The following is a 26076-nucleotide window of genomic DNA, read 5'->3' on the forward strand; positions in this document are numbered from 1 at the left end:
TGTTTTCAGTAAAGTTTGAGAGGAGCCCCTGCAGTCTTTATAGAGTGCTGAAGGCAGAGAAGCACTTTGGCAGTTTGGAGAGAGACAGAGAGAGAGGCTACAGAAATGCAGAGAGAGGGATGCGAGTGTGGTAAGTCCAATTTTTGCGCGCAGTGAAGTGTTTAGGCTTGTTTAAAACTTCCTTTATAAAGACGTCGGGCCTATGACACATCGGCAGTGACTCACTTCATTCATAAAAACACACACACGCAGACACAAGCTCTCTCTCTCCCTCTCCCTCCTCTCTCTCTCGCTCTCTCTCTCCTCCTCCCCTCCCTTCTGCCCTGTCTCCCTTTGCGAAACTTTAAAAAAAAAATGTTCCGTTGTTTTTTTTTTCTTTCCTCTATCACTTTCTCTCTACCCTATCCTACCCTATCCTATCCTATCCTATCCTGTCCTGTCCCTATCTCCGGCACTTCCTCCGTCGCATCTCGCTACCTGCCCCAATCAGTCGCATCTACCTCTTTCTATCTTTCCATCGCCAAATCTCTTCCCCCCTAACTCTCTATCACTGCAGATGTTTTAAAAAGCCCATTGTTTTCATGTGTATCAGCATATCTTATGTAACCATGTATCTTTTCGAGCCTCTACACTCTAGTTTTACCTGTCCTATCTTTTTCTTGCGTGCTGGTGTGTTTTTGTGTTTTTTTCCTGTTATACTTCAGGGTGAAATGTCACAGAAATTGTGGTCCTGCTTGTGGTTTAGGCTACACATGTCACATTCCCAGTATTATGGCTAATACCTTTTAGCAAACACCTTTTCTCTTGCATTTCTTTTCCTCCTATTTTTTTTTACCCCTTGCTCCTTTTTTTTCAGAGCCCCTCTTGAGACAGCAGCCTGTTATTTCCACTGCCCCCCACCCCCCACCCCCTCTCTTTTTTTCACTTCTTCTCTCCCTCTCCAGGGTGAAGGAAAGAGTGAGAGACTACGGATAGGAGCAGGAGAGGTGCTGTCCAGACCAGAAGGGGCCTCTGAAAGTGTTGCATAGAAACAGTGAGCGGACACACGCCACAGGAGTGTCGAGGTGGTGGTGGGTTATTTGTGTTTGTGTTTGGGTCAACAACGTATAGAGACACATGCACGTGGATGTGTCACAGAAAGGAGGATTCAGCTCTAATAAACCAAAACAGTCTTTTTCTGGCACCAAAACGCACATGCTGATGCATGCAGAAACATCACAGACTCACTACTCCAACTTGTTTGTGTCTCTCTTTCGTACAAACACACACACACACACAGAGCGGGGCAGCCTGGAAACACTCAGTCAGGTGCAGTAAAGCGTGGCCCACTGTTGCAAAAGGGCAAAAATGAGTTTCCAGTCATCACATTTGGGACAGCTAATGCATCATACTGTACACACACTGTAAAGTAAATCACAAGGGAATCTCACTCAGACATACACAAAGGGAGGAAAAAAGGGAGAGGGAGAGAGAAGGAGGGAGAGACGGGAGAGAGAGTGGGGAAAAGGAAGAAAGCGTTTTTGAGTCTGGGTGTGAGATTAGGAGACCCTCATTCACAGACATACACTCATGGTGTGGTTAGAAAATAATTAGTGGTGGGCTTTGTATGCGCACACTTGCACACTCATGCACATATACACACAGAGTTGCCAGTCCGGCGGTGGGCCTACACAGACAAACAAACACCCTCCAAATGATGAGGGCCCGGTGGCAACGAGTGGGTGGCGGAGTTGTTGTGGTGAAAAAGGGTCATGCTCTGTTTTCTCGGGTCAACAGTAGAAAAAAAAAGCAGGGAAAGGAGGAGAGCAGGGGGAAGGAGCAGAGGAAATAGATGAGTGCGGTTGGACGTAGGGAGATATTGACACACTCGCTCTTTTTAATTTCCCACATCAAAGGGACGTTTGAAGACACAGCTGGGGAGAGAAGAAAAGAAAGAGTGAAGTTAGTCACTCTCCCTCATTCCCTCTCCGGGCTGCCTCTTATGATGGGGGTCTCCTGGGTGGTTCTGAAGCACTGTTAGGCCATCCGCCAGCACTGATCACTCACACACTATGACACAGGGAGGGTGCCCTTTGAGTGCATCTGTGTGCGTTTGTGCACGTGGGAGTGTGCACACACGCATCGATGTCAGTGTGCAAAGTTTAAAAAAAAAGAAAGAAAAAGCTCTGTATCTTTGTTTAGACGTTTGCTTTTTGTGTGTGAGAGCGAGCACAGAGCAGCGCATGTTGGAAAAGGGGGAATCCAGGGTTTGTGTAAATGGGTGTGCATACAGTATATGTGTGTAATTATGGGTATGCGGTGGTACAAGTGCGGTGTCTGTATAACGTGCATGAGCGTTTGCGTGTGCGTCTGTGCGTGAGAGTGTGTTTGTGTGTGGCCTTCATATGCTACCCATTACATCACCAATCTGTGTAAACCACCACAGGAGGAGAAACAGAGTGAGACACTCAGACTACGACCTCAAAGACATCAGAGAGGAAGGGGAACCTGTGACAGAGCCTGCTAGCCTGCCTCGCTGCCAGACAAACTTTACTCACACAAGCTTCTCTCACTTCACCCATACTTTACACTGGGTTTGCTGTGCGCCATGGCATGTACTTGCACTTCTATGCTTTCTTCGAATCACTCGAATGCCTCACCCTCCTCTCTCACATTTTACTTCGCTGTTAATCCACACAGCTGCTCAAATCATTAGTCAATTAAAAAAGAAAAAAAAAACCCCTATCAAATTCAGGAGTGTGTGTATTTTTGTAACATCCTGCAATAAACTGACAGGGAAGAGCTTGAAAAATAGATCTTGTAATGTGGGATTTTTTGTTCTGTGTTTACTTTAGTGTGCTTTGTGGTTGTACTTTGATTATGAGAACAAATACCAAATCAGCCCATTCTGTTAATGTTGGTTTTCCCATAAATGTTTATTGCCGTGGGTCAATATCCAGGTCCAGGTGGATGAAAAAGTAGTCTTTGTGGATTTTAGGGTTAAGTCTCATGTTCTGCTTACCTCAGTGTCATAAGTAAACAGTGAAGAAGCTAGCTGTGACGCAACTCTGCTTCGATGGTAAAAGGGATTATGGGAGAAGAAGTAGTAATAAATTCACCATTTTTATGTTGCACCCTCATTTCCTCTTGGGAATTCCAGCGGGGCCTGAAAAAACAAACCCGGAGATTACGTTCAAAGGGGGAAACCAAATGTCCGACCCATTACTGTTAATATTTACCATCCTATAACAGTACGCTTTCAAGTTTCCCCGTGACCTCCTCAACCTCCTGTCTTCTTCCTCTTTCCTCCGTCATTCTGTCCTTCATTCATTTTCTCCAGCTCGCTCCCAATTGGGGGACTCCAGCGGGGTATCCTATCCTATCACTGCTCCATCCCCCTTCTTTCCGCCGCTTACCCCCTTTTACTGTACTTCAACCTACGTCAGAGAACGAGTGAGTGTGCTAATAGTTCTGGGGGGGTGAAGGAGAAATAGTGACACACAGAAAGGGGGCTGCACTCATTGGGCTATGAAGTGATGTCTCTGACTTTCTTTGTCCATGTCAAAGATCAGCTTTACTGTGCTCTTGCGCTTTAAAAAAAAAAACAGCTATCAGACAGAAGGGGCTTCTTTCAAGTCCCCACATCTCTGTGCCACTGGCAAGCTCTTATTTGAGAAAACTCCCTGCATTTACAAATTACGCGTGTCAATTGCTCTCTTCCTTTTCCATTTGAGCAGCCCGCTCAAGACAGATATGGCTGTTGTGCATCTGCTGCTTTGCCTTTTTTATTCGCCCATTAAAGGAGCATATTAACCAGCATCATTATGGCAGGTTTCCTCCGCTGGCTTAGTTCACAGAGCCGTGCAAAAGGGCAGGATGCAGGGATGAAAGGGAGAGCATGAAGCAGACGTCTCTCCCTGGCAGAAAGTTGGGGAGCCAGAACGTTTAAATCAACTCTCTATTAAGCACACTTTTACAAGGGTCATTTTGTTTGGAAACCAAACTCTATGGTATGTGACAAAACACAGTGTATGTGTGTGTGTGCATGTACGTGTAACAGGGAGACTCAGCCGAAACCCTCTCCCTCTCTGACTCTGTGTTGCTCACCTGCTCACGTTCACCGCCTCCCCACGGCACTCTCACTGCTTCCAAGCATTTTTGCGTCCGCCAGTGAGGAAATCGCGAGCTGAAGGAACAGGTCACAGAAGGAGTATGAGAAGGAGAAGACGAGGGGTGGGAGGGGTGGTGGGGTGTACAGCAGGAAGTAAGCAACCCACGCACAAGGAACTTTTTACTGTGCAAACACTCTTTCCATCTACCCTGCTTGCTTCCTTCATCTCAGACTGGTGTTAATACACTGGAGAGCCCAGGCCTGTCTCAGAGCTCCCGCTTTCTCCTCCTGTTCTCCCTCCCGCTCCTCTCACTCTCATTCTCAGTCGCCTTAAACATTCTTTCCTCTCCTGTCATGGTGTGTCCTGTCTGCATCCCTCTCTCTCCTCATCTCTTCCTCCCCTCAAAGTGCTTCCCCTCAGCTCCCCCTCGCTTTCTCTTTCACTCACTCGCTACCTTCTCCTTCACCTCTGATCTCCCTGTTTTCTATGATAGTGCAGAGAAAGATAGATAGTGCTCGAGCAAATTTTTATTCACCAGGCCAACATATCACTCCACCACTGACTCCATGCAGAGGTTTGGGATTTTTTTTCAAGTAAAGGAATAAAAAGAGGGGAGTGAAAGTGAAGCTCCTATTTTTGGTGCATTCCTTGGTGCTTGCAGAGTAGTTACCCCAGAGACCTTACTTGTGCATTCGCTGTCTCTTTGTCAGGCTTGCACCACTTCTGTGGTGAGTTACTACATCTATGTGAGATGTGTACTCAATCAAAGCTGACCACTACTTACCGGCGCGCCGTGCGTCTGCGTCAGTCACACATTCAGCCTGTTGTCGTGTTATTCTACGGAAGCTGAGAGCTGCTGACAAACACACAGGGGAAACTGGGAAGGGTGTAAGTGAATGTGCGGTGGTGGGGGAGCGTGGTGGGGGAGCGCGGTGGGGGGGGCAGCAGAGGTTGCTGAGACGACGGGGAAAGAGTGAGGGGCGCAAGCAGACAAAAGCAAGAAGACTTGCGTGACGTCACAGTTTACCCTAGAGAGCAACTTTGTCAACGTGACATGACCTTAGTCACATTGGGGGAGGCGGGAGGATGCCCTTTTGCAGACAGATGGACACCTACATACACATTGACACATATGCTTACGTCTGTTCACACCAGCATTTAAAACTATTTATAGGCCACTATCCCCTTTAACCTGACAAGGTCCGGCTGTTTCTCTGAATGCTGACGCATTTCAGGTCCCTTCATCACTTGCCATTCATTAAATTAACGCTCATTACACACTGACAATCGTAAATCAACCTCCCACAACAATGATAGCAGATAACACAACTTATAAGAGAGCACATGGGCAGCTCGTTCTCCTGAACACTTCCTGTGCGTCAGCCATAGAGAGTGTGTAAATTTCATCATAACTGAGAGCAAACACAGGAAAGGAAATTTCATATCCGCATGTTGTCACTGTTTATGTTTTGAAGCAGAGTACGTAAAGGGATTGGGAGCCGAGCACAACTGGTTTAGAGGCAAAGTATATTTGAAAATGTCTGGAAATCAAAAAAGACTTCTCTCCACATTCAGCAGGCTGTGCTTTGACCGCACAGGGAGGGGAGGTGGACCTCAAGTTCACTGAAATGTCAACTTTGGTTTGAAGTGACTTTGACTAAAAGCAGTGCAAACACAGCACAGAAGATACACTGTCGTCCGTCTTAGATTCAAATTTCAGCGGTTGTTGTGTTGCTGTTTGGTTTTCTTCTCTTTTCTTTTTTTGTGTATTCTCCCGAGGAACAAAAACATTTACTGTAAATGTTTATTTAAAATGTGAACTGTCTATCCCTCATACTTCTTGGACATGCTATCTTATCTCTGGAATAGCAAGAGTAAGATATGGAAGCAATGTGTTTGCGTGCATTCTTCTTAACCACAGTTATCATTATCTCCAGCTGACAAGTTTGACGGCCATCTTTTCCTTGCACATCTGCACATCCCTGTCACAGCCCCCGGTGTCTCTCGAGTTTTATTTTCTTGACCTTTGTTCATCGTGGGAATGCAAAAAAAAAAAGAAAAAAGAAGCTCAGTTTAGGATGCAGTTTGAGAACCGCTTGTATCATTGAGGTCTATGACTAAGAGGAACGACATGAAAGTTATTCTAATTTCTCTATAATTGTTCAGAATGTTTATGTGCACTTTGACCCCCCTGCTGTTCCCAATTACCCATAAACTGCTCTGTCGGGAGACATTTAAATGCCTTGCATGTCTCCTTTTTTTCAATAACATTTTTCTGAGTCAAGGACTTAGAAATGAAAGCTATCCAGAATTTTCTATTTTTGGCACAGAGTTCACACACATTGACAGCCCCCCCTCCACCACCACTACTACCCGCCGCTTCATTCTTTTTTATGTCACCTCCTCCTTTTTCTCCAGCTCTTCATCCTCTTTCTGTTCATCAATCACACTGTCTGTCCTCATCAAAAGCAAACCCCTGGATGTATGAATAATGTTAGCTTGCATCAGCGCCTTCCTTGCATTGCAGACATCCTTGCGCCTGGCTGGACCTCCAGCAGTGCCAGGAAGTATGCTAAGAATGCAAGGAATGGCCCAGTGAACGATAAGTAGGAAATTCCCTGCAGCAGACTGGACTAAATGCCCAAAAGTAACCGGGAAGGACATTCATTGGGGATAATAAATGACGATAAAGAGTGGGATTGGAGAAGACGGAAGAAGGAAATCTAGACTGACGTAGATCTAGGCTATGACTCTAAAACAGTGAACAAAGGCAGTGGCTTTATTAGGAGGCCGAGAGAGAGGATGAAGAAAAGGATGGGGCCATGACACACATAAAGAAACAAGAAAGGGACAGGAGGGGTTGGGTTGACTGGATCAAGATAGGTGGGACACTAATAGGGAAAAGAGCAAATTAACAGAGGAAGAGGTGGATTTGAAAAAACAGTGATACCATGGAAAAGAATGACTGAATAAAGATAGCAACTACAAAGGCGTAAATCAATCTATCGTTCATCGAAAGGGTGCTGAACGAGATCGAGAGCCGGCTGTGGGGCAGGAAGAGGGCGTTTAGATAGAAGCATGTCACAGGAAAGATAAAGCTCTTTAATCAGCCCCTGATTGGGTGACTGTGACTGGGAAGAGGACACACATCTACAGACAGATTTCTTGCTGGTGAATCCTTCGATTTGACTGACACCGCCTCTGTATGACTCACTCACCTGACTTTTTCTTGCCATCTCCCACACAGTGGCATGTGCAGAGGCTTTCAAACGTGGTTTAAACAGCGAGCGCAACATTGCCAAACCCTGATCCAGATTAGCCTCCCGTCTGTAGTGACCTACTAAATGCGACTTTACATCAGCTTCTTCTAACGAGCCTACACCCCTTTTGTCTGGCTGCTGTTTTTCAGAACAGCCGGGCGGTAATTGTTTTGAGTTGCCAAATTGCGACAGGAGGGATTAGATTACCTACCACCGGGGTAGTACCCCCCCTCCTTGTTTCCCCGTTTTCCCCGGATTACATCAGAACAGAAGCACCTTCATTTGTGAGTAAGCACATACCTCACAGATGCACGGGAGGCCAAAAACATGTCAGATGTGTTAGAATACAAAGGAGATAATGGGATATATGAAACAGGGCAGGAAGTGTAAACAGTCCTTCCTGTGTATGGTTTTTTTATTCAACTCAATGGAAAGATAAGAGATGTAGAAGATGGTTGATGGGGATCTAGTTTCTGTTCATGCATGCTGGTGTGTGCCTGTATATGTGCTTCTGCATGTTTGCTTATTGTTCCTATCTGGCCTAAACCCAGTCTTTTCTGTATCCAGATCATAAATAACAACCTAGAAGGAAATGAAACATTAAAAAACTCCCAAGGGTGTCTTATCTTGTATGACATTGATTCATTCCTGTAATATCGTGATCATAGCATAGACCTTGGCCAGATATAATAACAAAATTGAGACAGATAAACAATATTCTCAGCCACAATCTGGGCTTTCTCTCTCAAAAGCTATGTATTAATTAATCTTCAAAGTAAGAAGCATTCTTGCTTGACAAAGCAGGTCATTTAAATTGCCAGTCAGAAAATACTTTCCTAGACCAGGTCAACATTGTAAAGCTTAATGGAGACACAGTAAGTAAAGACCAAGATGAGATGAGATGAGAGCCAATACATGAGACTCTATTTGTACTTTATGGTGTGGTTGTGCAGGGTCAGGATTGGAACCAGTGAATGTGGACAGTTATGCTTTTCTCTCGTATGTTTAGTTCAAAACCTCGCATAATGACTCGGTGCGGTTCGCTGGCTTTTCGACCCATCTGAAACAGCTGACACAAGGCTGATAAGTGGGTGTGTGAGTTTTGAGGTGAAGCAGCGAAAGGCTCAGGCAGACAAGGAGCAGTTTTTTTTTTCTTTTCTCATTAACTCCATTAAAACGAACCCCTGGGAAGTTTGGACGACTGACAGCTGAGGTGGAGCCTGCGGCAGCCAAGCAGGAGGGAGAGTGTTTTCATGTGTTTATGTGTGTGTTTTCCTTCACTACTGGGACTTATATATATACATACATATATGTGGCTGCAGGTCTGTCTCTCAGGCCCTGAGCTGAGTGTGATGGGGGTTCACTCAGGGGTATAAGACCAGGGCTGGGGACGACCTGTGGAACACCCTCATTATCCTCCAGGCAGCGATGCTTTTGAGGTGCGGTCCCCCGCCACCCTTCACCCCCAATGTGCCGAATCAGTGGAAGGCAGAAACCCAGAGAGTATCCCTGACACTAATATGGAAAAAAGCCTGTTTGGAGTGAATATAAGGGCAAATATTATTCTTCCTGAGCGTAACCACGGCGAGCACCTCTGACCTGGCAGTGAAAGTGCTGAAACAAAAAGCCCAAAGACTTTTTCTGCTCCATCAAAGGAGCGCTACATAAAATAAACATGGCCATCAGATTACCACGCTCAACACGGGGCCGCGTTAGCCCGCGCCGGCCGCCCTGCCGCCCAACCCCATGGCTCTATGGGAGTTAAGTGTGGGGTCCGCTCAGTCAACACCATGACGCAAAATGGAACAAGCCTCTGACAGAAGCCCCAGGCTGATGGAATAAGGCCCCTGCCCACAGGCCCCCTGGCCCGGGAGAAACATACTGAACAAGAACGAAAGCGAGAGAGAGAAGCAGGAAAACAGAAGGAAAGAAGAAAGGAGAAGGGAAAAGGTAGATGAGGGCATTTTGGTAAAGAGGAAAACACCACCAGTTCCAAATTTGTACCTCTGTCCCAAATTGAACAGCACGTGCATGAAGGCAAAAAGCTGCTTCAGAGAACCAGCAGCAGCAGGCTAGGACAGACAGCCGCCAGTGGAGAGAAGGCCGCGGCAGGGCAGGACAGGGCAGGGTAAGATACAGTGGTTGGTGGTGGTGGTTGTAGCTGCCAGAGAGACTGTGAGGCTTACCTGGCTAGTCCTACTAACAGTGGACAGCCTCAGCTCGGTGGATCTGACCTCACAGGGGTTCCTTTATATCACGGCCTATGCCTGTGTGCATTTGTGTGTAGATGCATGCATGTGTGCACCAAAAAAAAAAGAAGAAGAAGAAGTTTATGTGTTTGTGTGAAGAGTTCACGTTTGGGTGATGTAACTAAGAGGAAACAAATCTGTCCCTTGAGCTTTTCTCTTGGCCTTGTAATCACCCCACTGAGGCTCTGCTGTCTGGTTCATCATGAGTCTCCCCATCACCAACCTCAGCTTCAGCCTGTCGTCTGTCTGCGTCTCACAGATGTCCCTCCGAGCATCCCTGACCTTCTCCTCAGTTATCTCAAACCCCACACTGATTCTTACACCTCCCCAGTCTGTCTTTTTTGCTGTCTCTGACAGGGCCATGCACATTATTCCACTTTCAGCTGACTTCAGGCTACAACTACTTTTAGTTTGCACTTGAACCTCACAAGTCTCATTTCTTTGTCCTGTATGAGGGACCCAGTAGTCAGCATTTTCTGCCCTTTTTGCCTGACATATGACCTGAAAAATCTTCTTATACTGGAGGCTTTAGGATGACGCAAGGCTCAGGTAAAGTGCTACCAGATCGCAAATAGATACTGACGCTGTGCCAGGTTGTAGCTGTTAGCGTTAAGTGTGAGAGCCACAGGCTTTTTCACTCCTGTGTGTACAACAATGAGCACAATCACTGTGGTCCACTGGGCCTCACACCAGCAGCATTGCGTTACCACCCTTGCCTCCCTACTGTTCGCCTTTTCTTTTCATCCTTCCCTCCTTTTCTCCTCTGACTCAGCCGTTTTGTAGGAAACTCCGTCCCTTTGAAGAAGCGAAGAATCTTTCATTACTCGACAGCAGGGAGAGAGAAAGAGATGATAGGGACGGAATAACTGCCCCATTGTCTTCACCCCCTCCCTCCATCCACCAATGATAATTGTGTTGGGCTAATTACAGAGAGCTGCAACAACAGGTGTGGGGCTGTGCACCTGGGTAAAGAAGTGTACTTAGTCCTTGTGTGTGTGTCAGACAGAAAACAAGAAAAAAAAGAAAAGGGTTGTGTGTCTCTGTGTGACTACGCAATTCTGGGAGAAAGTGGGGCTGACATGTACAGTTTGTTAGTGATTGAGATCACAGAAAACCTTGTGTGTGTCACATCCTTACAAAACCTCACTTGTTAGTGATAGTACTCAGACACTGGTCACCGCATTGTATCACAGACTACTGTATTATCACACAATGAGCGTGGACCTATACCAGTCTGTCTTCCATCTGTGTTTAATTATAAAGCTACAAACTACATCTGTATGGCATTACTGGAAAGTTTAAATTAGCAGACAACGCAGTCTCACTCTCACTCATACGCCACATTGAATTTCAAATGAGAGTGATTACAATCACCTAATTGATGAATTTAACCACAGGGAGCCTCTCCTCATGATTCATAATCTATAACTGGTCTTTCTCAGTGGCATGTTTTTCAGTAAGAAAGCGGGGGGACAGAACCAGAGGCAACAGTAATGATGTAAGCAGGGGTCTCTCACGGGACTGATGTGTTTTTGGAAATTTTTTGGCTTTTTACCGTAAAGGAACTCATCTGAGAAGCTGACCGGAAGAAAGGAAGCCATTTGGATGGACGCCAAAGGAGGAGCATGATAACTTTCTCTGAGACGTCACAGAGCTCCATTCTCAAAATAAAGAAAGTTGGGAACTGTTTTCTAAAGACGTTTGGCTGACCCCGCAGTTAAATTGACTGGATATTGCCAAACTGGAACAGATGCACTTTCAAGTTACTCACTCTCAATGATGATATCACCTGTCTGCCGTCTTCTCACGAGAACTTCTTGCTGTTTTATGCTTAATGAGCTGGACTTTTTCTTCAGGGACCCAGGGGGATCGCACCACATTAATGAAAAAGGAAACCCTACACACCAGTGTGTCACATTGACCAAAGGGGAATGAAAACTCACTCCTGCTTTTAAGTAACCAGCTTTGGCCTTTACAACAGCTTACCTTGGTAAAGGTAACCTTTGTGTGCGATGATCACAGTCTCATTTGCCCGCTGAGTCATGACCCCTGCGTAAAATGATGCCATTATTACAGGAAATGAGAATGTGCTTTGGATCAGTCGATAATGCAGTTGTACGGTCACCTCCTTAGTCAGGCATTTCTACCTGCAGACTCATCGGTTAACCTACGAGTGGAGTGAGTCCTGCATCGCCACCTTGTGGAATGTTTCTTTGGTGTAGGAGCAGAGGTGTGTGCCAAGCCCCAGGGGCCCCGCTGTGGAATACAAGCTTGTCAAAGACCATGCGGAAACTGTAAGTCTTTTAGGCTAGAATTCAGCGTTTTATTAAAAACAAGCAGTTTGAAAACATACACGGAAGCCAAGGAAAACAGCCATGTAAAGCACAACACTATGTTACCTAACTGCTTTCAAACAAATCCTATAAAGGCATACCAGAGCCAGGACATTTATTTAGCTAGACAATATCTAAGTGAATAAATGAGATGATATGAAGGTGTGAAGAAAAGCAACAACCAGCCAATAAAAATACAGAAAGCACGTCCGGTTTGCATTATTTTCCGGTGTCCAGTTTGATGTTTTAGGTGATATCCCTTTTCACTTCTGTGAGACATCAATACAGAGACATATATGGGCTTCCTCAGAGCCGAGTCCTCTGATTGGCAGGGAGCTCATCCTGGTCGAGTCCCCACAAGAAGGTGCGGAGACGTGTAACTTCTTTTTGTAGCTCAGGGCTTGGGATTGGCTGGGAGAGGTCAAGGCGTGGTGTCTCATTTGGCAGGATAAGAGGAGGATGGTCCAAAAAGCTCTCAAAGATGTCTGAAAAATGAGAAAAGGTTGAGAAACAGTTTACTTGACATATAATGCCACTATTCATTATAGTTATTAAATTTTCAATCATAACCCTTTTTGATTTATTACCTCCACTCAGTTCAGTGCCTGGCGGAGGGGCCCAGGATGCCGGTGGAGCTCTGCTGGGTCCCAGCTTGTAATGGGTGAGCAGGTGGTGCAGCTGAGAAGGACTTAACAAAGCATGTTCTTCCTGTAGACTGGCCCAGGATGACTTGGAGATAAGAAGTTAATAGAGGAGATGTTAGATGGCATTCTAGGATAGGGCTCAAAGGGCATGTTGCACATGCAGCTGTGTTACCTGGATGAGTCGAGTCTTGGGAATACACAGGAAGTTGACTATGACTGACAGTTTCTTCATAAACTCTGAGGCGATGTCTCCTAATCCTGCCCCCTGTAGCCAGTCCAGAACCAGGTCTAAGTTTGTACGGATCTGTACTGCTCTGGACCATGAAAACAGTCCGTCTGAAAACAGGGGGAGAGGATGTTGGAGAAAACAGAAAAAACATTTGAAAAAAAGCTAATTTTGTTTGTTTTATCAGAAGGAGTAAAGCAGTGAGTCTTCCTTTTATCCAAAAGGTCACTTTTATCATCTCTAGCTTCAGTTTTTACAAAGTGATACTGTATTTATTGCTGAATTAACCACGCAGGATTTCTTTGCCCCGTGCCTTCTCACCTCTCTCCAGCAAAGTATTGAGCAAGGAGGTATTGGTGAAGAAGAAGAGGTAGCCGAAGGTTTGCGAGGTGAGCGGTGGGGAAAGACATGCCTCCCGTGACAGCATCAGGGAACAGCGATACACTTCCACCAGTCCAGCAACCTTGGGCGGCAAGGCGGACACATCATCTATCTCTTCTTCTCCTGCTCTTTTCTCTTCTCCCTCTGCAGCCTGAGCTCCATCCTTCTCTTTCTCCTTCTCCTCGCTGGAAAATGGGTTGGTGTCCAGAAGGGCTGGAAGAAGGGAGTACAGCGTCTTTGTGGACAGAAAGAGAAAAAAAAGTAAGTTGATTTTTATATTAAAAATATTATAAAATCCAGAAATGATGGATGTTGAATGGACAGTATAAACTGGAATGAATTAAGTGGAAGAAGAAGATGTTAAGATGATTTGTAGCAACACTTGAAGTGATGGCTATCACAATATTTTGTACAGACACTAACGGTCCAGGTCTCTGACCTTGGTGACTTTTCCTCTAGCGCCATCATCAGGTTAAGCTTTTAATCTGGTGTTCATAACCAAATGCACCATTATACAACACTAATGACACTTCTGTTAAACTCACTTTCACTTTGTGCTAAATTGTAGATTGGATCATGCTGGGACTCTTACTGAAGATGACTAACATGCTAAAAATTACACCATCAACATGCTTGTATCGGCATTCTGGACACGTTATCCTCTAGTGTTGCTATTTCCTTGTCAGTATGTTCCAATTCAATACAGGTTTTCCATACAAAGCCAAAAAAGTATGAATTCACAAATGAGTACATCCTAAGTATGGTCTCAGAATCCAATGCACAAAGGAACTGGAGGAGCTGCATGCAGCTGGAGAAAATTAAAATCAATTGTGGGTGGTGGTGAGATTGTTCCAGAAAGGAACAGTTTTTATGTCTTAAGAAAGTAATTTGTGCTCTCTCTCGGTGAGGTTAAATAGAAGTGGCTATCCGGAGTTACAGTTTAAAAGGGCATGCAACATTACACATAAAATGGTAACGTTGATTTGAAGCCAAAGCACATTGGAGTATGTGGACCGCTGTATCTGGCTTTTTTCCCCCTTTACCTTGGTAAGGTGATACACACACTGCTGGAAGGTGTGCATAATGACATCATCCAGCTGTGCCAGAGCTTCTGAGCAGGTGTCCATGTCAGCTGTCAAAACTGGATCCCCAGGGGCTTCAAAGAAACAATCATTATGATCAGTTCCAGGCTCAGTGTCAGCTTTGATTTCTGTGTTTAGCTTTGCCAAATTCCTGTGCCAGCTTATACTTTTGATCTTCTAAAGGTTTTTTCCCTCCTTCTGTTGTTTTCCAGTTATTCTCACCTTCAAACTCCCACTCTTTCTCCATCGCTTCTACTTTAACCTGGAAGAAGTTGAGGAGCTCCGTGGCATTTGACATCCAGAACATGAGGGGCCGAAGGTCAGATGACAGTTTCTGGACGTTTGGCGTGCTTATCTCTCCTTCTTGCTCTGTTGAACTGGACACCACATTTAAGTAATTCTAAAGTTATGTTTGCTATCAAGTATTGCGAACATTCCCCTGTCAGGTTTGTGTTTGTGCACTAAAAGCAAAACGCTCCATACTGAAGTAAAAATAGACTGAGTTATTATTATTGAGCTATATTCGAGACAATGCTTCCATCATACCACAAAAATTTACCAAAGACATAACAGCACAAGCACAAATGTATCATGAATCACTCAGCTGGAGATCTCTAAACAGGGGAAACATTACGTAGAACATAAATATTCTTACTTTTGCGTGGGATGCTTATCCCCAAATTCCTTAATGTTATCCTGCAAAGATAGTTGGAAACAGAAGAGACGAGACTTAGTGTGGGGGTGGAGGAGGGGGAGTGGAGTCTAGCCCTGCAGCCTGGACAGTTACAGCAGATTTTCCAGCAGGAGGGAAGTGACATCAGCTCATCTTCACTCCTGTTCACAAGCCAGTAGGCCACAATGAAGGGCATATGTCTGTCTGCTGGTTTTTCTGTCTGACTTAATGTGGCATTCTAAATCTGCCTACCTGAGGTTTATCTGCCAGACTTGTTTAAGTGTGGTCAAGACTATACTGTCTTAAATATAAAAAACTTAACAGGACATTTGTTCCATAGATGAGCCATTCTCTGACTTCCTCCAACATATTATTAATTCACATGTCACAGATATGATTATATATGTTGTATTTTTTTAATTACACAAGCAGCATGACTCTTTGGAAAGCAATGTCTCCCAGTTGGTCCATTAATTTTGTCCAAGTTATCTTAACAGCTGGTGAATTGATGGCCTTGAACTTTGGTCTAGAGACTCATGGTCACCAGAGGATGAATCCTTCTGACTTTGCTGATCCTTTGAATGTTTTATTGACAGTAAGACGGAAAATGGAAAGATTGGAAAGGTCAATTGAATTCAGGCGCGCAAAGTAGGTTTGAAATAGTAATAAGTAATTTATTTCAGTGGGCATCAGATATAAAAGAATACACCAACATGAATCAGCTCGCACCTTCTTTTCACTGGGAGGATGAGATTGTTGTGTTGTAGTGACATATTTTGACACCCATCTCCTGACTTTTTATGTAGCGCCATTTAAAGTTTCAATGTTGTCCAATACTTTGGTTTATGACCGGCAAATGCTAAATTGAGGATTGCAAAAACAAGATGTGAACAAGTAACAATACCTAACATGACATCAAGCTATTGTTTTTGTTTGTTTGTGTTACTTACCCACACAATTTCTTTTATTAGATTGGCTGACTTGAGTAATATCTGTGGCAGGAGAGCAGGGTCCAGGTGTTTGGAGGCATGATCTATCATGATTGACAGGAGATAAGCAGGAGCTAAAGGCCCACCCCCAGAGTCTGGAGAGGAATTTCTGGAGATGATCTCCTATGAGAAAAGTAAAGGATCAACACATATATGTATAAATAAAAGCTATTTTACTTCAATTAGATAACTACAGTCAGACTATAAGAAGTCCGCTATTTTCCCTTCTTACCTGTAACAAGGAATCGGCGTGACGAGAATGGAATTTCAAAACCGCCTCAGTGGAGCCCAGGTACTGCCTCAGAGCTTCCTGTCTGTCCACCAGCCCTGAAGGGCAGCAGGTGGTGGAGGCATCAGCCTGCCATGGCAAAGTCAGTGCCAGTGGTGGAGGCGGAGTCACACGAGGGTCACGATACAAGAAAAGAAAGTGGTTCCCCAGACCAATCACATCGCCCGGCTTTAGGACCGTCTCCCTGTAAAGGGCCACTCCATTGTGTGTAACTGCACCTCCTCTGAAAGGTCGCATCAGGGCTGGGATAAAATTCATAAAATATTACTGAGTTTAATTTTATTCACCAGTTTATGACAGTCATCTCATGGTAAAGTATTCCCTGTGAAGTAGCACTTGACAAAAATGGAGAGGAAGAATCCTCTTTTAACAGGAATAACATTGAGACCAATGATCATGTCTTACTTTGGATGAACAATCTACCTTCACTAGTTTTGTATTTTGTACAAGAGAGTGCAGCAAGACTCTAACGATGACCTGTGCCGGTGTACCTTGTCCAGTGGGTGTCTCTGGAACAGCGGAGTCTCTCCGGACTAGTAAGTGTCTGGCCAAAAGGTCAGGAGCAGACAGGAACGTGTCCACCTTCAGCGGCCTCTTCCCCTTCCTCTCTCTTTCTCTATCCTTCTCTCGCTCCCTTATTGTGGGTTTCCTTCCAAACACATGCATATGTCCCGACATGATGTACAAAACAAAATCCTACACAAAACACACAGTGGATCAGTGAGTCAGGGAGGTCTGTTATCTTTTAAGTGCTATGGTTTATATCAATCTTCTATCAGATGTTAAGCCAAACAGAAGGCAGTCGATAAGGAATGAAGTGTGTCACAGTTTGTTACAATGGAGACCTGTGTGAGGTCATTGTGTGAGATGAAGTGATGTACACAGGGGGGTTTTGTGCATTGGATGGATACATTTTCTGGCATTGTGTTGCTCAGAGGCTGTTTTGTGCTGGGTGGTGAATGGGAGAAGCGTGTAGAGGGATGGAAACCCTGATGGTATGTGGCGATTACAGACATGCAGGTATGATGTAATGCACAGGGTGTGTGCACGCGTGTGCACAGCTCCACTACAGCCATGCCTGCTCTTTTGCTAATGCGCACATGAGAGCGCATGTCAACGAGTACGTTGCTGTTTATGTGTGTTTATGTGTTTACATAATGTACGTGTGCGTGGGTGTTGTTTGTGAGAATTTGTATGGGCGATACCATCTGTCAGCATGTCTTGCCTTGCTCTGATCGTAACCCTGTAGCAACAGGAAGTAAGGGCGGTCTGTAGGTGGAAGGATCAGACTTTGTGACATCACTTCCAGGTCACAGCTGGAATAATCCTTCTCATCCTCTGCCGGCTGGTTTGTCCATCCAACCTTCCCTTCAGCTTTTGACGCCCTGATCTGCAGAAATGGTTTATGATGGTTAGAAGACCGAACATGTGGTCAGTTCAGCTTCTACTTACTGCAGCCTTCTCTTTACCTCTCCTGGCTGTGGGTTGATCATGCTCACAATGTTCTTCCTGTCATACACCCCTCCGCTGTTGTTAGGCCGGTTTCCAGAACCGCGGGGGTCGTTGCTGACGTGATTGCCTTGGCGACGTCGCAGACTGAGGTTCATGTCGCTGATGCTCCTCCTCAGCTCTGTGTTCCTTCCACGGTGACCCCGTTCGCCCTCCTCTGCTCCGCCGCCTGATGACATCCTGCTCCGCCGCCAGCGCACACCTGTTGCCCAGACAACCCAATTATCAATCAGCTTTGCCCTGTGCTGTGCATAAATGGCCAAATTTTTCTTTTCTTGCTACTGTACCTATCTGCTGCATCTCATACATACCTTGGTAGTTCTCTCCCTCCCTCTCACGCTCCTTCTCCCTCTCTAACTCTTCTCTCTCATAGTCTTCCTTCCTTTGGATTTCAAAGCGTCGCTCAAATCCATCCTTAGGCCGCCACATGTCCACTAACAACAACGGACATTCCCACGGGGCAACGCTTCTCCGGCACTCTGTCTCCCATTTGATAGCTCCATCTGGCTGCTGGATGGGCTTTCCAATGACATCACACAATAGGAAGTCTTCAGGGCTGTGTTTCTGGAGAACTAGAAAGTAATGGAGGAAAGGGGGAATGAGGGGGAGGGTAATTATTTTTCCATAACACTGCTATTTATGTTTATATAAAGTCATTCCCAATTGGTAAAAATTTTTAAGCAAACAATTCGCAGTCATGGATCGCAGCAGAGGTCCAAATGAGCCAAAATTTCCCTTTCATACCTGCGTCATCTGTCTCCTCCCGCTCTCTTTCAGTGTAGCGAGTGATGACCTGGGCAATGAGTTGCCTGGCTGTGGAGTGTATGTTTGCCAGCAGGGAGCGATAATTGGCTCCACTGGAGAGTGCATCTCCATAGATTTTGATCAGGCCTGGGGCAGAGGAAGAAGCAGGGGGCAAGTAGTGGTGGGAGGAGGGGGCTGCCGAATGAGCCCAAACTTCTCTCTCCTTCTCTCCCACTGCCCGGTCCCGGTCACTGTTGGAACGCCCCCGTAAGAAGAGATGGGAAAGGCGCTTAGCACGGGACTGGGGTGCAGCAGGCCGCGGCCTGAGGAAGGCCGGGGAAGGAGATGGGGATGGGGTCGGGGAAGCCAGCGAGGGGGTGGAGTTAGAAAGGGAAGAGGAAGGAGCAGAGGGGGCCTCGTGGAGAGAGGCTGCGTCAGAGCTGGTAGTCGACCTGGAAACAACAGAGGAGGGAAGACAGATGGAGGAGAGAGGAAGCAGAAAGGAAGGGACAAGTCAGCTGTGAGTTATGACTGACAAACAACAAGGACTAAAATAAATGAAAGACGTGAATACAAATGACAGTGGAAGTGAGATAAGATAAGATCAATACACAAACTAATTCTACAAGCAGGACACAAGTTAGAACAAAACTAAAGATTAATTTAAAAAAGTGAATTAAAGAATTTTAGACCGACTTGACAGAGAGCGCGCTGGGCCAACGACCACCAAGCTTTGCAAAGTGTTTCCTGGGGGAGTTGATCCACAAACCCACTGGGAAATGGAGTTTTCTGAATCGAGGACTGCCAGATCCCTCCATCTGACCGAGAAGAATTCAGATATTAAAGGGCAATTCTCTCTAAAATCAACTTAATAACCCATCTTTTAAAAGGATATATAAACATTAGGTTTCCCTTAATAACATTTCTCCGCACCATACCAAAGCCTGTGTGTCACCAGTGCCAGGATATAAACAATATAACAATGGAATGATGTCAACCTTCAAAAATATCAACAGGATACCTACAGCAGGTTGTCAACATGGTAAAAACAAATGAAAAGACATTAGCCCTCCCTACAGCCCCTGAAAATCACAGTGTGTTTTTCCTATCCTCAAACAGGAAGTGTGTTTTGTAGGACTCAGGTCCAGCTGTCGCAGTGACAGGGAAAAACCCACTCCAAAGGTCACTGCCTGTCCAATTCTCTGTAACACTTCTATTTCACCTACCATCACAATTTAGGATAACATGTTTTCTTTTACCTACGATTAGAATTTTTGACATAAAGGCTAGTACTGTGTTGAAAATGAATTCCTTTTTAAAGTTGTTCCCTCAGACAGGCCATATCTCGACATGTGTCCACACCTAAAATCTGTTATTGGTATTCTAGGCAGAAAGGCCTCCTCTCCTAGAAAACCACGTTGGGATATTTTCACAGAATTTTAAATACTACAAGAAAGAAATTACTCAAATTATTTGGTTTTGAACAAACTTACCCACAGTTACTTCGAATCCTTTTTATAGTGTATTTTGATTATCCTTTTCCACCAAAATGCCAATGCGCAGCTCAAAGTACCCTAAAAAATGTGCGCTCGTCCTTCTCCTCAGGATGAAAATCCATTTTCTAAAGGCCTCGGCTCCTTAAAAATGTACAAAGGCATCTTTAATTCTAATAATTATTTTTTCTTCTGTTAAAGAAAATGCCCCTTTTCATTAGTTTTTTACTCTAAGTGGCTGCTACCTCCCTCTCTCTGGCTCTCGGGCGCTCTGGGTCTATAGATAGAGAAACCAACCCATTGTTCTCAGTGACAGAATTTCCTTCCTTTGCTTTGGACAACACCTATATCCTGACTGAGTGAGAAAGAGAGGCAGAGATTGGTAGAAGTGAGAGAACGGTAAATTTACACACACAAACACACACATGGGTGTTTGGCACCCTGTTGAGAATATAATATAGAGTATTGTAGTCTGCACAAAACAATCTCGATATCTATCTTTTTGCCCATCTGAGTTAAATGAAAATGCCACAGAATGAAGCTGAATTATAAGAAAAAGCCTTAATGGGTTTTAAAGATTATTTTTGATTTAAATCAGGTACTGTGACGTGATTTATGATGAGAAAGACTATCACAGTGCTCAACAAAACGCAAGGAAGTTTGAAGTTTTGCTGAAAAGAGGATGAAGGAAATGCACACAGTGAGACAGGAAGCTAGAGTGAGACACCTGTGATCTTTGACCTGGTCTTCAACAGGAAGATGTTGATGGAAAGAGAAAGGACATTGTCACAGTCATCATAAAGGGCTAATAAAGTTTGTCCCATTATAAACACTCCTCCACCATTTCCAAGTTCTTGCAATGACTAAAAGGAAAAATAGTATATTACTTATGATTAAATGTTAACATTTCCTGTTATTGTCACTACCAATGAAGTGATATGAAAATTTCGTATTGTTTGTGAAACAGATGAGTACTGAATGTATCACCTATGCTCACCGGTCACTTCATTAGGCACACCTGTCCAACTGCTTGTCAGTGCATGTGGTGCTGATGTTCAAACTGAGCATCAGAATGAGAAAGAAAATGTGAAAAGGGGGTTAAGTGATTTAGAATATTTCAGGTGTTGATTTGCTGGAATTTTCCCACACAACCATCCCTAGGGTTTACAGAAAATGGTCCAAAAAAAGAGAAAATATCCAGTGAGCAGTAGCTCTCTGGGTGAAAATCCTTTGCTGCCTTCTTGTCAGAGGTCGAAAGAAAATGGCCAGACTGCTTTGAGCTGATAGGAAGGCACTAGTAACTCAAATAACCCCCTGTCTCAACCAAGATATGCAGAAAAGCATCTCTGAAAGCACAACATGTCAACCTTGAAGCAGAAGAGCCACAGCAGCAAAGCACCACAACACGTGCCACTCCTGTCAGATAAGAACAGGAAACTGAGGCTACAGTTTACAACAAAATTAGAACACAAAATATTGGAAAAAATATTGTTGTTTGGTCTGTTAAGTCTCAATTTCTTCTCCGACATTCATGGTAAAATCAGAATTTGGTGTAAACAACAGAATGCCTTGTATCAATGGTTCATGCTGTTGCTTTTGCAATTTGGCGGATGTTTTCTTGGGACACTTTGGATCTTTTAGTACCAACTGATCATCATTTAAACGCCGTGACCATGTCTATCTTATTAAGACGTTAGTCTACTCATCTTCTGATGGGTGCTTCAAGCAGGATAACACACCATGTAACAAAGGTCAAATCATCTCAAACTGGTTTCTTGAACATGGCAATGAGTTCAAGTGTACTCAGATGCCCTCCACAGTCACCAGATCTCAAATAGAGCACCTTTGTGATGTGGTGGAATAGGAGATTCACATCACCTACGTGCAGCTGACAAATCTGCAGGATCTGTGTGATGCTGTCATCACGATATGGACCAGACTCTCTGAGGAAATTTTCCAGCACCTTGTTGAATCAAAGGGGGCCCAACCCTAGCAACATATAAGTAGTTAAGTATTTAGTGGGTATGTATGCAAGAATCAAGGCATTAAGAGAAGAAGATGTCACCAAAATATAAAAATAAAATAATAATACTGGGTTAAGCTACGCTTTGAAAAATTTGCTCTTAATAGGTTACATATTTTCTTCTGTTTATCGTGTCAGTGTCGGAAACACAGGGAGGGGGCAGCAAAATATGGCTACAAATTAAGAGCAGAAAAACAGGAATGTATCTTATTTTTTTAAAGGATATCTGGGGTCTGGCATTGATTTAATCTGAGGTCTAAGTTACTTAGAACCAAACAGCCTTAAAGGCAAGAAGGTGAGGTCATGTTTTGATCCAAAATCTGGAAATATTATGTCGCAGAATGAAAACCACCGCTTTCCCTCAAGCAGCAGCAATTGCGAAGGTCACACGGGGGGAAGCAAATAAATAAATAAATAAATAATAAACTTCTTCTTTGACCCTTGACACTTCTTATTTCGCTGTAGGTTAACCTTTTACCTCTGAAAAAACATAAATAAATACATACAATTATTATACAAATACATGACTGTTAAAGATTAATCGCTGTCGTAAATAAACAGGACGGATTTGATTACGGCGATATCCCAGCGTGCCTTGCGCGTCGGAGAAAAAGGACATTTCTAGAGAGGACACGTTGAAGAAGCGTCCCAAGGTTAGCTATTCAGAACTTCGTAGTATGCTTTTCTAATCCTAACTTTTTGAACCTTTAAATGTGTCTTTCCAGCGTTTCTTTGTCGTTTAAAACGGTTTAAGTGCTGCTTGTTAAATACGGCCGTATACACACAGATTAACTCGTTAGCTTTGAGCTAACGGCTAGCGGTATCCAGGTGCCTGAGTTATTTTGTCTGGTTATGTTAACTGGGCTCATTTGTATACCGACATGTAATCTGTGTGTATCTGAATTAGTAGCAATAAGACTGTAAAAGTCTAGTAGCTCGGATAACTAACGTTGTTCCCTCTGTGATAGCTAACACTAGTTAAATGTCTCGTTTGTCTTACACCCTTTCATTCCTGTTTCCCCTGCAGGCTACTAGGTCGTGCTCTGTTTCAACATCGTTTAAACCTCCCACTGACTGAAGGATAGAAAAAATGGCCGAAGCCGTGTCAGATAAGATCAAGAACTACAAGACGGCTCCGTTTGACGCCCGATTCCCAAACACCAACCAGACCCGAAACTGCTTCCAAAACTACCTGGGTGAGGACTGCTGTGCTGTGATCACACATTAACCTGACCAGAACTCTGTCTTAACACAACAGGACATTCACTTTAGATGCGTGTATGGGGCTATTTGTAGTACTGTACAGTACTGTGCAAAAACACTTTTTATTTCTTTACTTTGTGCTATGGAAATGGGAAATGTGAGCAGTTCATTGGAACGTGTAAACAAACACGGAAATACAGTATTTAAGGTACAAAATAGTATGCTTTTTTCCCCATGTGTCCCTTGTTGACAGTCGGTCCAGATGCATCTGTGAGGTCTTTGCTTGATTTTTTCCTTTCATGATACTGGTCACTTGCTGTAGAAAATAGTAGAAAATTTAAAAAGTCTGGTTCTCAGATGTAACTTAAAAAAATGGGAATTAGTGACTGGTGCTAGTAACAAAGTGCCAAAAATGCAATCTGAAATTGGTTCTTTGCTGAGTTGTTAAGTGTGGACGCAACACTGGTTCATCCCTTGACCTTTTTAATGCTTTTATAGGTCAGTGTTAGTTGGCTAAACAAAGAAAAAAAAATCCTCTGGAAATGTTCATGTACAAGGACTGGACTAATAATGAGCGAAAAGCAGCCAATGTCAAAAGAAACTTTGAAAGGTCTTCAGAAAGCCTGCAGGACTGTTACTCAAGACAACTTTAAAAATGACAAAGTCTGACTCCTTGGAAGCAAAATATAAATAAATGGAGGGGGAGAGACTGATGACTGGAATTGGTACTCTTAATTCATGCATAATTTTCAAACTTCCCTATATGAGCCTCACAAAGTATACATTATAAAGCCCAATGTTACACTAGTATCACTATGCCATCACTGTGTAACACAATCCATCCAAGTATAATGATATGTTATGTTATATGTTATACTTGGATTGCTATGTGTTTTTTGTATTCTTTTCACTGATATGTAAAAACCAATTTCTTAGCAATTAAGTACTTAAATTAATCCTGAAAGGATTTCTTTTTAAATAAAGAGCTAGTATGTTAAGTAAAAGATACTTGACTTGGTGACAAGACCGCCAAACATTCTTTAAAAGCCAAGAAAGAAGTAAAGTTCACTCGCTCTCAGATGGGGACTTTAAACCTTTTTGTAAATAAACCATAACAAAACTTTACTTAATATTAACACTCTAACCTGATTGTTTTCAGGCTGTTATCTTTCTGTGTTTGTCCTCTCTCTTTTTTTTCTTTTTTTTTTTCCCAGATAAATGTGTTGGGATGTACGCTTCGATGTAGGCAAAATTAGATAAAGAATAGATAAAAATCAGTGCAATAACAGCAGCTGCTGCGCTGGACAGACAATAGGTATTGTTATTCAGGAAGTTGAGACATATCAAACAAATCCTGAAGAGAAGCCACTGAGAAGGACAAAAAAAGACGTATTCCCCTCCACCAAGCATTCAGTGTTCATATTAAGTACTTTAGCAAATGTAAACACCAGTTCATTTTAAAATGATGTTTTATATAAACAGAAAAGTTTTAACCTGTTTTCACAATGAGCTCTTAGTTGAGCTTCATGCTGGTACTATTTGTCTTCAAGTAGACTTTTATCATTTAAGTAAACCTTGTGCCCTTTTTGCTCTTGCAGACTTCCACAGGTGCAACAAAGCCCTGTCAGCCAAAGGCCAGGAAGTTTCTCCATGTGAGTGGTACCAGAAGGTTTACAAGAGCCTCTGCCCTATGAGCTGGGTAAGTTTAAGGAGAAACTGTGGATGTCTCTGACTGCCACAGTTTGTTTCCCTGTACTTCCAGTTTGTTTTTGTTCTGAATGACTGTTCTGGAGTAAACAGTAAGGCGTTTGGGGCTCTTTAAGCACATTAGGCTTTTGTGTTTCATCACATTTACCGTTGTGATACAAAGTTCTCGCTGCTGCATGTGTTGCAGTCAAAACTGGAAACCTTGTTTGCAGCTGATGTTTTGAAACAGTTTCCACATCACATGTAACTTGTGTGAGACTGTTGTGTCTCATCACCATTTCCAAGGTTAAGAATGTACTGCTGCTGGTAGGCGTAAGTTACACTTAAGCCTCATGTTTTCTTTAATGTCTCCTGCAGGTTTCTAAATGGGATGAGCAGATAGAGAACGGAAGTTTCCCTGGAAAGATCTGAACTAACCCGTCATGACAGGTGGCTGCAGGACTATTACTTGCAACCTCTGTCATCTGCCTACAAATGTCTTCACAACTGTTACCCTTTCATTATTAGCATTGGTCTTACAAACTAAAAACACGCACAACAAGCACCGTTTTAAAGCTTAAGCATGTGTTTCCTGCCTCTGTTATAAACTGGTCTTTAGTGTGGTTGATTTAATAAATACCAGTGCAGCTTTATTTCAGGAAGTTGTTCAGTATTCTGCTGTCTTGGATTGACTTGTGAGTCACCAGACAGCAAATAAATCAATTTCACAATTCAATTGTGAGTTCTTTCTTTTTTTGCCATCTGTAATTCAAAATGATCATGTTATTATCTAAAAATTTCATATTCTTTTATTATTTTCTCAGCATTTAAAATGAGTAAGCTGAAAAAATTGAGTGTGCTCCCACGACTACCTTTAGAGTGTAATTATATCTAAAATGTGAACACAAGTCAATAACTAATGAACAAAAATGCTCTAAAGCTTTATCTGACAAAAAATTTCTGTTCACACGGCCTTGTTACATATCTGCCTGCTTTCATCTTAAAGTTTACTTGTATATCAGTAACAGGTTTTCAATTCTGTTATTTAGTATCAGCAAGGACTTCATGAGTAACTAAGTTTATTTAATCCTCTCAGATATACTCATTACCCCTCAGCTGCAAAATGCTGATGCAGTCTTGTCACCCAGGGGCGGCATGAACACCTAAGTTTGAATGCAATAACTTGATAAAGCTGGGATGT

At 43.6% G+C, this 26076-nt stretch overlaps 2 protein-coding genes and 1 long non-coding RNA gene across 3 annotated transcripts; 2 read left to right on the forward strand and 1 right to left on the reverse strand.

Annotated features, from left to right (window-relative positions):
• Positions 1 to 8: 8 nt before the first annotated feature.
• On the forward strand, positions 9 to 2780 carry LOC109204038 (uncharacterized). The gene is made up of 3 exons (XR_002063624.2): positions 9 to 130; positions 945 to 1033; positions 2426 to 2780. It is a non-coding gene; the product is annotated as an uncharacterized LOC109204038 (long non-coding RNA).
• Positions 2781 to 11899: 9119 nt separating this feature from the next.
• rasip1 (Ras interacting protein 1) lies at positions 11900 to 20243 on the reverse strand. Its single transcript, XM_005455404.4, has 16 exons — positions 19964 to 20243; positions 19167 to 19288; positions 18471 to 18922; positions 18038 to 18298; positions 17687 to 17928; positions 17443 to 17607; positions 16709 to 16913; positions 16161 to 16459; positions 15890 to 16051; positions 14922 to 14962; positions 14489 to 14643; positions 14228 to 14340; positions 13125 to 13419; positions 12750 to 12913; positions 12521 to 12662; positions 11900 to 12418 (listed from the first exon to the last, which is right to left on the reverse strand). Exons 2-16 carry the CDS (start codon positions 19286 to 19288, stop codon positions 12240 to 12242), a joined length of 2997 nt encoding a protein of 998 aa, XP_005455461.1. The 5' UTR covers positions 19964 to 20243; the 3' UTR covers positions 11900 to 12239.
• Positions 20244 to 22541: 2298 nt separating this feature from the next.
• cox6b2 (cytochrome c oxidase subunit 6B2) lies at positions 22542 to 25611 on the forward strand. Its single transcript, XM_003450685.4, has 4 exons — positions 22542 to 22639; positions 23014 to 23182; positions 24788 to 24888; positions 25254 to 25611. The coding sequence occupies exons 2-4, from the start codon at positions 23077 to 23079 to the stop codon at positions 25305 to 25307; spliced, it is 261 nt and encodes an 86-aa protein (XP_003450733.1). The 5' UTR covers positions 22542 to 22639; positions 23014 to 23076; the 3' UTR covers positions 25308 to 25611.
• The last annotated feature ends 465 nt before the right edge of the window (positions 25612 to 26076 follow it).

The sequence above is a fragment of the Oreochromis niloticus genome, linkage group LG11 (genome assembly GCF_001858045.2).
Source record: "Oreochromis niloticus isolate F11D_XX linkage group LG11, O_niloticus_UMD_NMBU, whole genome shotgun sequence".
Lineage (NCBI taxonomy): Eukaryota > Metazoa > Chordata > Actinopteri > Cichliformes > Cichlidae > Oreochromis > Oreochromis niloticus.